General features: G+C 41.8%; 2 protein-coding genes across 2 annotated transcripts; one reads left to right on the forward strand and one right to left on the reverse strand.

The window, feature by feature from the left end:
* Positions 1-299: 299 nt before the first annotated feature.
* On the reverse strand, positions 300-7,614 carry LOC119741250 (homeobox protein Mohawk-like). The gene is made up of 6 exons (XM_038217003.1): positions 7,021-7,614; positions 4,448-4,613; positions 3,494-3,641; positions 2,523-2,933; positions 1,836-1,911; positions 300-1,454 (listed from the first exon to the last, which is right to left on the reverse strand). The coding sequence occupies exons 1-6, from the start codon at positions 7,236-7,238 to the stop codon at positions 1,361-1,363; spliced, it is 1,113 nt and encodes a 370-aa protein (XP_038072931.1). The 5' UTR covers positions 7,239-7,614; the 3' UTR covers positions 300-1,360.
* A 1,140-nt stretch (positions 7,615-8,754) lies between these two features.
* LOC119741067 lies at positions 8,755-12,549 on the forward strand. The gene is made up of 4 exons (XM_038216717.1): positions 8,755-9,507; positions 10,371-10,549; positions 11,151-11,232; positions 12,254-12,549. The coding sequence occupies exons 1-4, from the start codon at positions 8,799-8,801 to the stop codon at positions 12,439-12,441; spliced, it is 1,158 nt and encodes a 385-aa protein (XP_038072645.1). The 5' UTR covers positions 8,755-8,798; the 3' UTR covers positions 12,442-12,549.
* The last annotated feature ends 755 nt before the right edge of the window (positions 12,550-13,304 follow it).

Raw genomic sequence — 13,304 nt, forward strand, 5'->3', positions numbered from 1 at the left:
AGCGTAGATTTACGTCACTATTATACTATTACGTCACTACATGTATATTGGTTCAACCTACATGTTATTGTGATGGCGCATCGATCGTGGAACCTGAATTCTAACACCCCCCCATGCCCCCCCCCCCCCACTTCCAATTTCTATCAAAATTTCCATTTCTATTAGTATTACTTTTGTACGAGTACAAGTGCCACAGTCAGTTTACTTGTATCCTTTCCCATAATGTGTTGCGACTTGCTTGATTATTAATTTTCCATTGGCGATCCTTTGAATTGGCACTGCATTGCAAGAAAACAACATTAACAATCATCAAATCCTTTCATTTATTCAGCTATTATAAATCCCCGAAGCTTTTTTATTCATGTATTTCGATCGAAATAAAGAAACCACACCAAAATATTTAAAATAATATACAAAAAGCTATCTTCAAACATAAAACAAATCTTGTAGTTCTCTGAAGCCTGCAGAAACCATATTTACAGTTGTTCATATTGAGGATACTTTGCAGGACACAAAATTCTACGAACAACGATCAGTTGTTGAACACAATTTAAGTAGAAGATTAGAAGAAATATGGCTATTGAAGTTAGACATCCGAATGCAGTGTGGATTCTATATCGTCCAAGAATAGACCAGAATGCCCCATCATAATCACAACTTCGATGTTTGCAATCGTTCCCTGACTGTAACTGGACCCTACCACTTCACGTGCGCAAGGACCAATATTGGTTGTTCGGAATTGCCGAGGGTCATATTACCGCAATATGCACGGTCGTCTTGACAAGACAAAATGCAGAAACAGATGATGTTCCGATGACAAACCTATAATAGACCTAACAAGAAGTGAAGATGGTACGCTCTACTATTCATTGGCCAACAGAGGGCCTCCTCTTGCAAAGGGCTTGATCAAATACGGCTACTTGAGAGACTTGTTTAGATATGATACATAAGTCACAGTTTCGCGATGTAATAACGGTTGGGTTCGAAGATGTATATCAAGATGCGAAATCATGACAGTCATTTTAATTGTAAGCAAAATCTCCACTGTGATGGGTGTCCTCACCACAGCAAAGGATTTGCTTTGTACAATAGCCTAATCCAGCGCAAAATTATTTTGGCAGATTGTCCTGCGCTGTTCACAAAGTTACGCCAAAAATGTCTTAACAAGCGCGAAAAGATCTTATAGACAGCTCACTTTGCTATCTTATCTATTGAGTAAAGAATACAACTTGGTAGAAAAATACCGATATAAATTAACAAAGATATATTTACATGTACATGTATATACAATGAGCGGCCTAGCCGCTTTTCGCCATTTTGCGATGGATGCCGCAGATTCTCGCCAGACTCAGATCCACCTTTAGAGAGGCCGCTGCTGTAGCTTTGCTCGGGCCATGTTGGTCAGTACCACAGCAGCGATGATCTCTTTCCAGTAAATCTCCTCTGCGTCAGTGCTACAAGAAAAACAGGAAACCAGTAATAAATTGGAGTAATCTGGAGTTTTCACTTCAAGTTTGTGAGGAGATCAATAAGACATGGGAGCAGGTGGCGGAATGCCGCATGCAGGAAACGCAGAAATTCAATTTCTAGGACTGAGGGCCAGAAATGCCGTGGAGTCTATCAAAGTCAAATCACAGGTCAATCACAATTCAGCCTCAAACCACAAGCTGTCCAGATGAATTGTGACAAAGCCATTATTGTTCAACCCTTGTTAATAAACTCGTGACTATATAGTCTTGATTGAATTGCAATCCTGTACCTGACTGACTTCAAAATAATGAATTGTTTTCCTTGCTGGTAAAATGTGGATTGAATCTCAAGAAATAATTACTCACGTCTTATAACTGACATCTGCATGTTGACTGCTCCATCTGCCTTGTCCCTGCATGTCATAGCTTTGTCCATAATCAGCTGAAAAATTCAATTGGTGCAACAATGATTGTTTACAATGTATACATGGATTTATATTTGCTGTAATCTTTAAATCACAGACTATAGCTACCTTCTAACGGCACGCAGGAATATTTGCAATTACATGTACCTGGAAATGTACGTAGTTGCCGATAAGATTTAACGAGAAAATCCTTTCTAAAAGTGAAGATAGGAGTGGTACCAAATACCGTGAAATTATTCCGTCTAAAATGGTATCATTCAGAAGATAAATGAAGGTGGGTTGAGACAGTGTTCCCGCGGGCTCAGTTTTGTTTACGTGCGTTACGTGCGGAATCCAGTTATGATAGAGACCCCGATAATTGTGCACACATTTTCTGTTTTCTCAATTATGAAACCTCAACACTTTAGTTGTTACTTTTTAGTGCAACCTTTTGAACGATTTTGAGCATTTTGTTTACTTCAAACGAAAAAAAATGTACAAACAGCAAGTGATCCTATATACCTTTAGTGAAGTATACCAGAATTTATAAAAAAAAAATATCAGTTTGATATATATACCGCACCAATAAGGAATTTAGTTTTATTTGTATTGAAAAGATCATCGTGTTAAAGATATTTATGATCCATACCATAGAGGGCGCACCCATCTTGAAATGCCGTCTGGTTTCCGTCACTTCCGATGCTGTTAGGCGAGCAGGAGAACGCGTCTTCGTGATCATAAGAACTCGTAGAGCCAGACTCGCAACACCTCACCGATGGCGGCGTCCTCTCGTTGGCAAACCGGTGTGTTTGAGGTTGGTATCCGTTTCGTTGGTGCTCAATGGAATCGCTGAGGTATCTGTGGAGGATAGTCTGCTTGAACTTGGGCGAATTCGATGTCTCGGGGAAATACGTCGGTGATGGCGGAGGCGGAACCTCAAGACGTGCTTCTCCATTTTCCAACGTAGAGGGCGCAATGGGCCAACTGTGGTTGTAACCCCACCCAGGCATCACGACTGGAGTACTGACGTGAAGGTTCGGCAGGCCATGGTTTTCTGTGTCTGTTCAAAAGACGACATCAAAATGGTCCAAATCTCAATAAACACGACGGTCAAATAGAAGAGAAGAGATCCCCTGTCTTGGTAGGATTATGTAGGCCTATTACATTAATATTACAAAAAGAACATCGACAGCACAACTTACTCGTAGTCTGGCATCCCTAAGATGAACTGATAAAGATATATGTCAGAACTACATTGTGTAGATATTTCTTTGTCAAGTTGTGGTCGGCACTTTTTGCAAGCACGGGTTGGCAAACAGTGGAAGGTCAACGTCGCAAAACAAATTAAAAATAATGATTAGTGTTTCAAAATATAATCATTGGATTGTTGGAAATACAAAATAACCAACCGACGCTACCAAAGATTTCATAAAAATGACAAATAGGGCGCTAATATACACTTTTGGGAAAAATATGTTGCCAACCACGTACGGTTTTATACATTAATGCCCCTGTGGTAGCACATACAAAAATGACGTTCATGTTTACAAACGAATGAAAGGTCTAAAGGATCTAATACTTTTAAATGGTTGCCGAACCACGATATAATGATTGACTTACCGTCTTTGCTAGGACCATCCCCAAGCAGCCTGTCCGAGGTGTCTGATGCATGCTTGTTAAACAGCTTGATTCTCTTGCTCCAGGTTAGGCCAGGTTTACGCACGGTGTTCTTGAGCCGTCTTCTGGCATTGGCGAACCAATTCGTCACCTAATCGATTATTGAAATAGAACGTATAAACGGTAACAAATTTTAACCTGGAGTTTAAAATTTCATTTTCACATTCTAATATCCTACGAATTATAAGTAAAATGATTTCCAGATTTCGTGCTTTTTAATTTCATTTATAAATTGACCTCTTTCTTCAACAAAGTGACCTCGAGGCAATCTCAACGTCAGCAAATCAAAACATCACGGTAATAAACATCGGCAAACAACTGGCACGTCGTTCGAATGGTGATGACCTGATTATATAATTTCGACATGCGGCCCCCTTGCCCTGCCTTGACTAAACAGCTGGATGAAGATTATAAGATGATGTTGGGATTCCCTTCATTTTCATCAATTGCATGGTTTTGTTTTCAAATAAGAGTCAAAGTAATATCAAAGTCAAACATGAGCCATGTAGTACAGTACGCAGTTCAAGTCTCTACCAAATGAAAACGAAAATCCTCAACCAAGAACAAAAATTGGATGAAAAGCAGTATCAAGAAACGAACTTAAAAATCCTTTGAAAGTAACAATACTATATTTAAGACGGTTTTAAGACGGTTCAGACGTCGATACCGTTAAGTCTTAATTTTGCTGCCCCCGGCATACTAAAAGCTGGATGTATGCCTGTGGCCAAACAGAAACACTTTGCTAACCAATCTCTGACCGAAAGTTGCACACGTAGGCCTAGCTGGTTTTAAAAGGAGGGTAAAGCTCGAGTACATGTACATATGTTGGACAGCTCAGCAACATAAGATGTTCTAGAATCTGTATAAGATACCAATTTACAACCCGAGCGTGTTTACCTGAATCAGCGTCATCTCAGAGTCCACGGCCAGAGCGACTTTCTCTTGCTTGGTCGGGTACGGGTTGCCTCTGTTCTCGTACAGCCACTTCTTTAGGGGCGTGGTCAGGTCTTGGGGGGTCTTGCCTCGGTGGCTCGGCTTGTGTGAATGCACAGTACCGTTTCGCCTTACAAGTAAATATAATGGAGAATTTTACCATGATAAAGTTTGTCATAACACTGTGTGGTTTTCAGAGAAAGAGAGGGGGCGGGGGCGAGAGGGAGGGGGGGGGGGGAGTGTTACTGACATCTTTTGGAACCGTGTGTGTCATGCTCAAGCTGACTGAAGGAAAATGTGCCTTCAGTACCTGCAGATTGAGCCACATAATGTGATACTTGCGTAGAAGAAAATAAACACACGGCATAATATACTCGATAACAAACAATCGCTTATTAATACCGTTTTCCTGGAACCAAACCAATGATACATTGCACTCAGACAAGGTGAGTGCCCGGATTCACATGGTTGTCTAAACATAATTCCATGGTCGAAAAAACATTTACCATTCCCATTTTCTTTCTTTTTTGGGGGCTAAGTCGTTTGAATTCAAGAAAGAGAATAGGAGCTCAAAATTCCATCAGAGCGTTCGATTAGCTGTCGCGTGCTACTCGTGTCTGCGCCCGCGCCACTGGGCCCAGCTCGGGAGCGGGTCTCTCCTGGCCGGCTGCCCAATCCGAGCGCAACAATGGAATGCCTGTCAAAACACGGCAGCGTTCGATTATTGCCTCATTTCGTGGATTCCTCGGGTGAAAACCCTGTGTATACACCAGAAAGCTTATCGAACGCAAACTCCAACAAATGTTTAGCAATTAAACCAAGTTTTGCTATTACTTTGTAAACATGTTTAGAAGTTAAACATTACGTATCCAAATCCCAAACATTTGTGTTAAATTGTTAAACAAAAAGTTCATCCATTATTATACTCTCAACATGTTTAGCATACTTACAAAGTGAAGTGATAGATAGAAAGCGTTTGGAAAAGTGCAGTGTTTAATTGCTCAACACAGTTGTTGCAGTGTACAGCGGTAATAATATACGCAGCTATGAGTTATTCTTTGGTCATACAAAGAAATGTGGGGTTTAAAAAAAATAGGCTGCCTTGATTATTAATGGTTAGAAAAATATGCCATTTTTGAAAAATAAAACCAATGTATTCATCCTTGAAACGAAATTGGATGGTTTTTTTTTCAATTAAAGTGACGGAGGATCTCTGCGTAGTTACAAAGTAATCGCCAACAAGAAGCAGCTGTCAATGAAAGACAATTAACTTCCCCATTATGTACCCGTTATATGTCGATGACGTTTACTATAAACTGTATATAGGATTTGGAATAACACAATACCTTTCCCTTACCGATTACGTAACTTTTCCAGCTATGGATGAAGTGCGGTTAATGGCGCGTGGCGGCCTTGTTCCGAATATTGTAAACATGTTATTGTTTGGGTCGGCCGAGCGACTGATAGCTTGTGATAAGTCTCCCTTTACTTGCTGAATTCAGCGAACTCCGTAATTGACACGAACAAGAAAGACAACTGTTTTCAGGCTAACAACAGATTTTGACGTAAGAGGTCCTTGGCGTACGGGAAAACATGCCTTTAGGCCTGTCGTGCTGCTATAGGCTAGTAAAAACCACAGGGAATATTGATGGTTCACGAGAAAAGGGTTATTTCACCTTGCACATATCAAATTAGCCTGACAATGACATAAGTCTGATGTCCCATAGCGCTATACAAGGTCTGATCATGGAGCTAGAGTCTGACGAAGTTGTTAAAAAGAGAGCACAACAACTTTTTAAGGGGTTTTAACTTCAAGGCAGGCCGTGTATTGGCATTCGTGTCACTATATTTCTTATCTCTCTTTTTATGAAAGAGTGAACATTCTATCTTTTTGGGCGAAAAATCGCCCCAATAACGACCGGGGACCACGGACGTTTGGAGATAATTTCATTCAATAGAATCGATTAGATCTATTTTTCTCTCGAGTTTTAACGGAATTAATTCTGCATGTTTCAGAGTATTTCAATCTAGGCTATATATCCCTCTCGTCTTGTCCAAGGTGTTTCGCACTTTTGAAATTTAGAGAGTAGGATTTCTAAGAAAAGTCGATTTTCTAGTGCATGCGTAATTATGATTGTTTTGGACAATGTGTAATCATTGTCGATTACTCTTTGTTCAAGTGCGGTTTAAATTTGTTCAATTGCAGTACACTCAACCATGACAATTTGTACATGTGTCATTGGCCGCCGGCGATGAGTCACGTACATAATCATCAAAATGCGTTTAGAGAGCAAACAGTGTGGCACAATATTGCACCAAGTGTGACTCTCTTTTTGCCCTGTGCATATTAATTATTATCTTAGTCAGTAGTGGCGGATCTGACGGATAGGGTTTAGGGGGGGGTTAGGGTTAACACCCCCCCCCCCTCCATGCCCCGGGCCGTAAACCATGTAGGGAAAATCATGCAGGAAACACAGCAATGCCTTTAAATACCCTCTAAATAACTACACCAATATTGGTCAAAACCTGAATCCTACCTGCGGACTCGTGTGCCATTCACACCCAACTCTTGGTCATCTCCGCTAGCAGGTTGACAAGTAGTTACTGAAGGAGTGACGTTGTCGTCATGACACTCTCCTGACGAGGGCATGGCAGGGACGTCCATCTTATAGTCGGATGTGTTCACTTCTCGATTCATCATTTCTCCTTCCGGACTTCGCATTTGACAGTTCTGGTTTACTTCGATTTCATACATAACTTTGCACGAATAACCGCTGTTGATGGTCTAGCCAAAGAAGCAAGTCGCCAACAACTGAACATGTGACAAACTGGGAAAAAAAACCTTAGTCTTTGAAAGTTGAATTCCGCACGGGCGTACAGCATGTATGTACAGGCATGAAGAAATAAAACACATGTACAGGGTAGCATTAGTTCCTTGTTTCAAGCGAAGAATGTTTTGTGGGGCATGCGTTGACAGGACTTACATGCACGAGAACAAACGAACTTCGACAACGTGTTTTCTGCTGTATGTCCACGGATAGTCATATCTCGTAACAAAGGACACAAAGGCCACTTGTCGGTGCACCTGCCTTTGTGTACAAACGGTGAATCCAGTCCATGTAGTGGAATGCAGTGTAGGGCACTATCGCACACAACAAAGACATTGCACATGTATGCCCAGTGAGTCAACGGCCGCAGACCGTGACCGCAGGCATGTGTCGGGTACACAGCGCTAAATTACCTTGGATTCATATACATGTATATACACAATACAAAATTGCTGGGTCGGGTCCATATGTGATCGAACTACAAAGTTTTATTTTAAGTGATGGCGGGGTTCAAAATAGAGATAGCACTGTGGCCAATATATAATAATTAATTGCAAAGTTTAGTTGTTCCGGAGATAGCAAATTATTGCCTGCGTATGGGACGAGGGGCTCCGCCGGCTCTGAGTGCTTTCAGTTTCAGTAACTTTCGCCCGGGAGCATGTGGTTTAATTTCATTGTTGAAGAAAAGTTTTTTTTTTAAATATATATTTTTTTTCAGGGCCGCTACTAGATGGGGGTGCTCCCCCTTGTAATTGTATTAGGGAGGGTATTTTAGGGGATCATTTAGAACATGCATGCACCTATCAAAAATCATACCTCTAGGTGTCTTGGCTCCAGTTGACGATGACAGACGCATGTCATTTTAATTTGGTGTCAACTCGAATCCCCACTTTGAAGATGATACCAGGTGATTTTGGTCTAGTACGTACGAGTGATGGCGCTGGGGTGTTGGGTCTTATATGGCATTGTAGGCGTATGTACGGGACCCTTTTTTTTGGGGGGGGGGTAATTTTGGAGGGCAATGTTGCCCAGTCAGTTCCGCAAAATTATGAAGGGGGGCCGGGGCAAAGTCCTTGGGCGAGAAAGTAGGGGTGAGAGGGGGTGGCTGGGTGACCCACGCCTCACTCAGTTACGTTTATGTTATTTTTGTACCGGTCACTGAAATTAATTCCCACCTGTCTGCCGCATCAAGAACACAATCCGCCAAGGCCTTAAGTATTTGCAATAAGACTAAGAGAATAGACATTAAAGTTTAGGAGATGTGAGCAAAGCTGCATAATGACATTCCAGACAAAAACCAACGGAATCAGGTAAGGGTACTAGAAAACTAAAATATATCACGGTCCATTATGGAGCCGGAGAGGAAAAAAGCTAAAGTGAACGAAGGACTAAAAAAGGCATAGAAAAAAAGGTAACCTTTTACCGTGAACAGCGCCACCTTTAGTCAGATATTGTCCAGCCATGCACGGAGTTGGCAACACTACTTCATGAAACTCGTAATCACGTTGAGAGGTCCGACCTCATATGTAAAGAAAATGAATGTTTCAAGTGTTATTCGACCATTGAGAACTTCAGGGATCCATGGGATCTCAGCTCAAGTTTCTACCGGTATCAAAAGGCTAGCTGCCGAACGCGTAAATTGTACCACACAGCTGACTGCTCAAAGTCGTTCGAGCTCGACGTTGCATTCGCAATCATGGCAATGCACACCCCACCGTACCCCGCCATGCCCACGTGTATTTTGCAAGGCATCATGGACACTGCAAGCGAAACAGGATGCACTGTGTTTAACATCCGAACCAAGATTCCTTAGGTTTTCATTTGCTTCATGTATTCGTCAGTTATCATCAAATTCATCAAATATTGGCAAAGATTGTGAAGTTGCTGACCATGAGGAGGAAGTTGAATGGAATCATCCTGCGAGCCGAACTCAAGATGCACTGTCTCGAGACCCCGAGCTGCGCTCAATCCTCTGTGAAATTGCCTCAGACTTTGGAAAATCCCACATAACACCAACTGATTCTGAGACGACAGGAACTCATGAGCGTGAGGCGTCAAAAGTTGAAAGCAACAATGAGGGTTCTGTTGCAAGAGACTTTAAAGAAGGTTTTGTTGCCATGACAACTGAGTATGAGGATGAAGCAGAATCGATGGATGTGGTGGAAGTATCTCCTGCGAAAGCATCGAGGAATGCCAGTAAAAAATGACTTGATCATAGTTATATATTTTTAATTTAATAGTCTATTTAAATGCTTACTTCGTAACAATTGTTATAATTTAATCATGCAGATTGCAGGAATGTCGTGCAACTGAGTGTCGTTTTTAGCATTTCAAATCATGGCACAAATGTAATTATTTGCGCTCATTTTTAAGTGGCTGAAGCAAAGATTAGATGAATTTTGTAGTTTCTGTCTCTATCCTATTGTGTCCATATTGCCTACCACCAGACTGGGACCCTGAGTGCAAAAAACATACAAAACAAAATCAGGCCAACTTTACCCACACTTACTGACAAAATGTTCCAAAATTTCCATCAGGCAAATATGAGGTTCTGAGTATTTCACCAACCAGGTTTGAGATCTCAATTTTAATTTTTAAAGGAGATTTTTCTTCATTATTTTGCACTTGAGAGTGAAGCCAAGTGATTTCAATTTGAAGCCTCCGACTAGAGGCTAAGACTAGACTGGTACATGTACATTTCCTACTTTTTGAAAAGATTGACTATTCGGTAGTCTGGTGGCATGACTATGGAGAGTTGTTTCTGGGGCCTAGTTTACAGCGTAAATTACTGTCGGATATCAGACATTTAGTTCATTCGTGTCTGGACAGATTTTTTGTCCAACTTTACCCTCTTCAAATTTAGCAGAGCCGAAATAAACATCTTTTCACAAGTAGCAAGAAATTAACAATCATATTGTTCCATCCTGAACATTGAATTCATTGTTTTTTTTGTTGTTTTTTTCATTTGAAAAAGTACTTGATCCTACCTCCCTCATCCCCCCACTACCATCTCAAAATTTGACTCTTTGAATTAAAACTATTTCTGTGTCATTCAACAGGTGATTCATCCTTTGTCTTCAGCATCGATGACATCGTCGAGATCTTACGAGAGGAAAATGCGCAAGACATCTGCGTCATTGCAGTGCCGCCGGAAAAAAACTATGTGGACTATTTCATTGTGGTGACAGGGAGATCGACGCGGCATCTCAGCGCGATGACTCAGTTTGTTAATAAATTGGTAAGGTGTCTAGACTGTGCAATCAAAGTTGAAAACTTTTGTCTATCCACAACGTTACCTTTCACTGGTATCCACTCCCTTTGCACAAGTTCCAGTGTAACTGGTAACAGAGGGAGAGTTGGGAGAGACCACTGCGAGAGACATTGTGCGTACTATATTCGCAAACCAATACGCGCATGTGGTGTGTCCCCTCCATGCAGTGGGCTCTCGAAAGTAGTCAAGAAGCATGTTTCCTCGAGCCCATTTGTACATTTTTTGTACATGTAGCATGTTCCAGTACTGCTGGTGGGGCTGCCCTGTATGAGGGGTTGCTTTGTATGTGTCCTCAGGTGAGCTAACTGGTGGATCCAAGGTGCGGGGGGGTGGGGCGACAACGGGGGCCATGCCAGCCCGCCCCCCCCCCCAAAAAAAATTCTTTCTAGGAAAGAAATTAAAAACGTTAAGTATCTCTCTCGCAAGCCATCAGCTTCATTTACCTTGCCTGATTAGCAGGGGTAATAATGACACCAATGGATATGTGCACTTTATACTAATCATTTTTTTGGAGGGGGGTGGTTAAGGCAGCTCAATTGAACTTGAATTCCTTTTTTTTTATTTGCAGTACAAACAGAGGAAAGGCAAGGATGATCCTTTCTTGATCGTTGAGGGAAAATTTGCAGAAGACTGGATGTGCCTTGACTTCGGTAAGTAGGTGAAGTCCTGCAAAAGACTCAGTCTGAATATTTAACAAAGATGTAACTCTTACCAAGGGTCAAATTTCAAGGAAAAAGCTACTTGAATACAGGGTACATGTAAGTAGATGAAATTTCACAATGCAAATCTAGACCCATATCAAACTAGCAAAACTGCACTTTGCATTTTGGGCTGAGAAAAGGACCTGAACCCTAACCCCTTACTTATCTGTGCAACTGTCGAACCCATCCCATGACCTATTGACCAATCACATTGGCAATGTATGTCCAAAAAATGTTCAGTATGCTTGTGCTTATGTCTGGCAGTATTGTAGTCGAGACAATCACAAGACCAGACACAAGACCAATCGTAGAGCAAGCATAAGACCATTCACAAGACCATTCACAAGTAACAGGGCACGAACAATGACAAAGGAGTGCCTTTGTTGCAGTTCATTTGAATAGCTTGTGACTTGAATTGAGACTGATAACCTGTTAGAATTTGTGAAGGCTTCACAGTATCTCTGGTTGACAGCTGGCCAGTTTGAATCCAGTAGGATCCGATTGTACGACGTCAGAATACAATACCACTATCCAGTTTCCCAGTGATCGGCCATCATTGCACTGGGCAAGCATGTGGTTTTTACTTTAGCAACCACATCGTGTGTTGTAAACTAGAGAGTAGAGCTTATTTGCACGTAAATTAACCGCAAATTCAAAATCAAATGGAGTAAATGGTCACCACCTGTGCTGGGTATGGTTGTCATAATCATGCCGACCCAGCAGTGGGTGTTTGGCTCCACGTTTTTCTCACAGTTCTTGCCATCCATCACAGCTTTGAAGGCATACTGCGCGCGGCACTATACATGTACAATCTTTGCCTACTACAATGGTGACACGGAGTTTCCGGTTCCGAGATGTAGGCAAGGTCATGTGAGTCAGTCAGAGAGCCCTGTGTAGAAGCAGGAACCGCAATTGACTTTCCGAGTGATGAGCTTTCCCTCATATGGGGGTGTCTCTCAATTCCTGACAGGCAACATTGTGGTTCATTTCATGCTGGAGGAAACCAGAGCTGTGCACAATCTGGAGGAGCTGTGGACCATGGGCAAGGAGTTTGACAGTCACATACAGCAGTGGGATCAACACGAGGTGCTTCTGTTCAATCCAGAGACCGACCTTCATACAGCCTCACAAGAACAGGAAGAGACTCCAGAGAAGTGAGATCCCTATGTAGTCGAGTCGGGTCCATCACAAGTCCATCTCAAGTCCAGCAGTCACAAGTAAATCTTAAGTCCAGTCACAAGTAACAGTGGATGAACAATAACAAAGGAATGTCTCTGTCAAAGCTCATGTGAATAGCTTGTGAGTTGAATTGGGACTGGAGGACTTGTGATGGACTCAAACTACATCCCTGTTGAGAACTGGGATTTAAGTTGCTTGTCATCAAGGGCCCAAGTTTGTGTGGCTGTTTAATAGAAAATATTGCTTAGCAAATATATACGTTAAGCCAGTGTTGTCCATCGCACGTCATGTTAAAAGTAAATCACAAGTATTTTCACAATTTTAGTTCTAAGTAATGGCTGATGAGCAATAACAAAGGAATTTTGTTGTAGCAGTTCATTTTAACAGCTTGTGACTTGAGTTAAGACTGGAGGACTTGTGACGGACTTTTGATGGACTAAACCACCACGCTAAGCATGAGAAAGGTCAGAACCAGTCACAGTCAGTTTACATCCCAGATGTTTTGGTTGGTACCCAGTTTTTGACACTAGGGGGCGCTGTTCGTGATACAAATGTACGTGCAATGCAAACTTACGCCCTTACCTTACATGAAAACAATGCACTTAAAGCAATCGTACTGTTTGTTCTCTGTTTTCAAAACCATTTAATAAATTTTTGACCTTTGGAAATTTACAAGATATCACCAAAAGTGGCATTTTTGGGTGTCTCTCCACAAAAAGCTGGGGGATGATCCAATTCCCCCTCCCCGGGGTTACGTCCATGCATAGAGCACTCTCATAGAAATCTTCTCTAACTCTGTAACAGTGAATCCTAAATGAAGGGGTGTGCACATTGGGGCTGTC

This window comes from Patiria miniata, unplaced genomic scaffold (genome assembly GCF_015706575.1).
Source record: "Patiria miniata isolate m_02_andy unplaced genomic scaffold, ASM1570657v1 HiC_scaffold_5, whole genome shotgun sequence".
NCBI lineage: Eukaryota > Metazoa > Echinodermata > Asteroidea > Valvatida > Asterinidae > Patiria > Patiria miniata.

What these genes read in the sequence shown, in the direction of transcription:
- LOC119741250 (XM_038217003.1), bottom strand. Translation starts at nt 7,238, where the DNA reads ATGTATGAAATCGAAGTAAACCAGAACTGTCAAATGCGAAGTCCGGAA. An exon ending in CTGAGATGACGCTGATTCAG is followed by an intron (nt 3,642 to 4,447) that starts GTAAACACGCTC and finishes ATAATCGATTAG; the next exon opens with GTGACGAATTGGTTCGCCAA. An exon ending in AGATGGGTGCGCCCTCTATG is followed by an intron (nt 1,912 to 2,522) that starts GTATGGATCATA and finishes TGAATTTTTCAG; the next exon opens with CTGATTATGGACAAAGCTAT.
- LOC119741067 (XM_038216717.1), top strand. Translation starts at nt 8,799, where the DNA reads ATGAAACTCGTAATCACGTTGAGAGGTCCGACCTCATATGTAAAGAAA. An exon ending in CTCAGTTTGTTAATAAATTG is followed by an intron (nt 10,550 to 11,150) that starts GTAAGGTGTCTA and finishes TTTTATTTGCAG; the next exon opens with TACAAACAGAGGAAAGGCAA. An exon ending in CTGGATGTGCCTTGACTTCG is followed by an intron (nt 11,233 to 12,253) that starts GTAAGTAGGTGA and finishes AATTCCTGACAG; the next exon opens with GCAACATTGTGGTTCATTTC.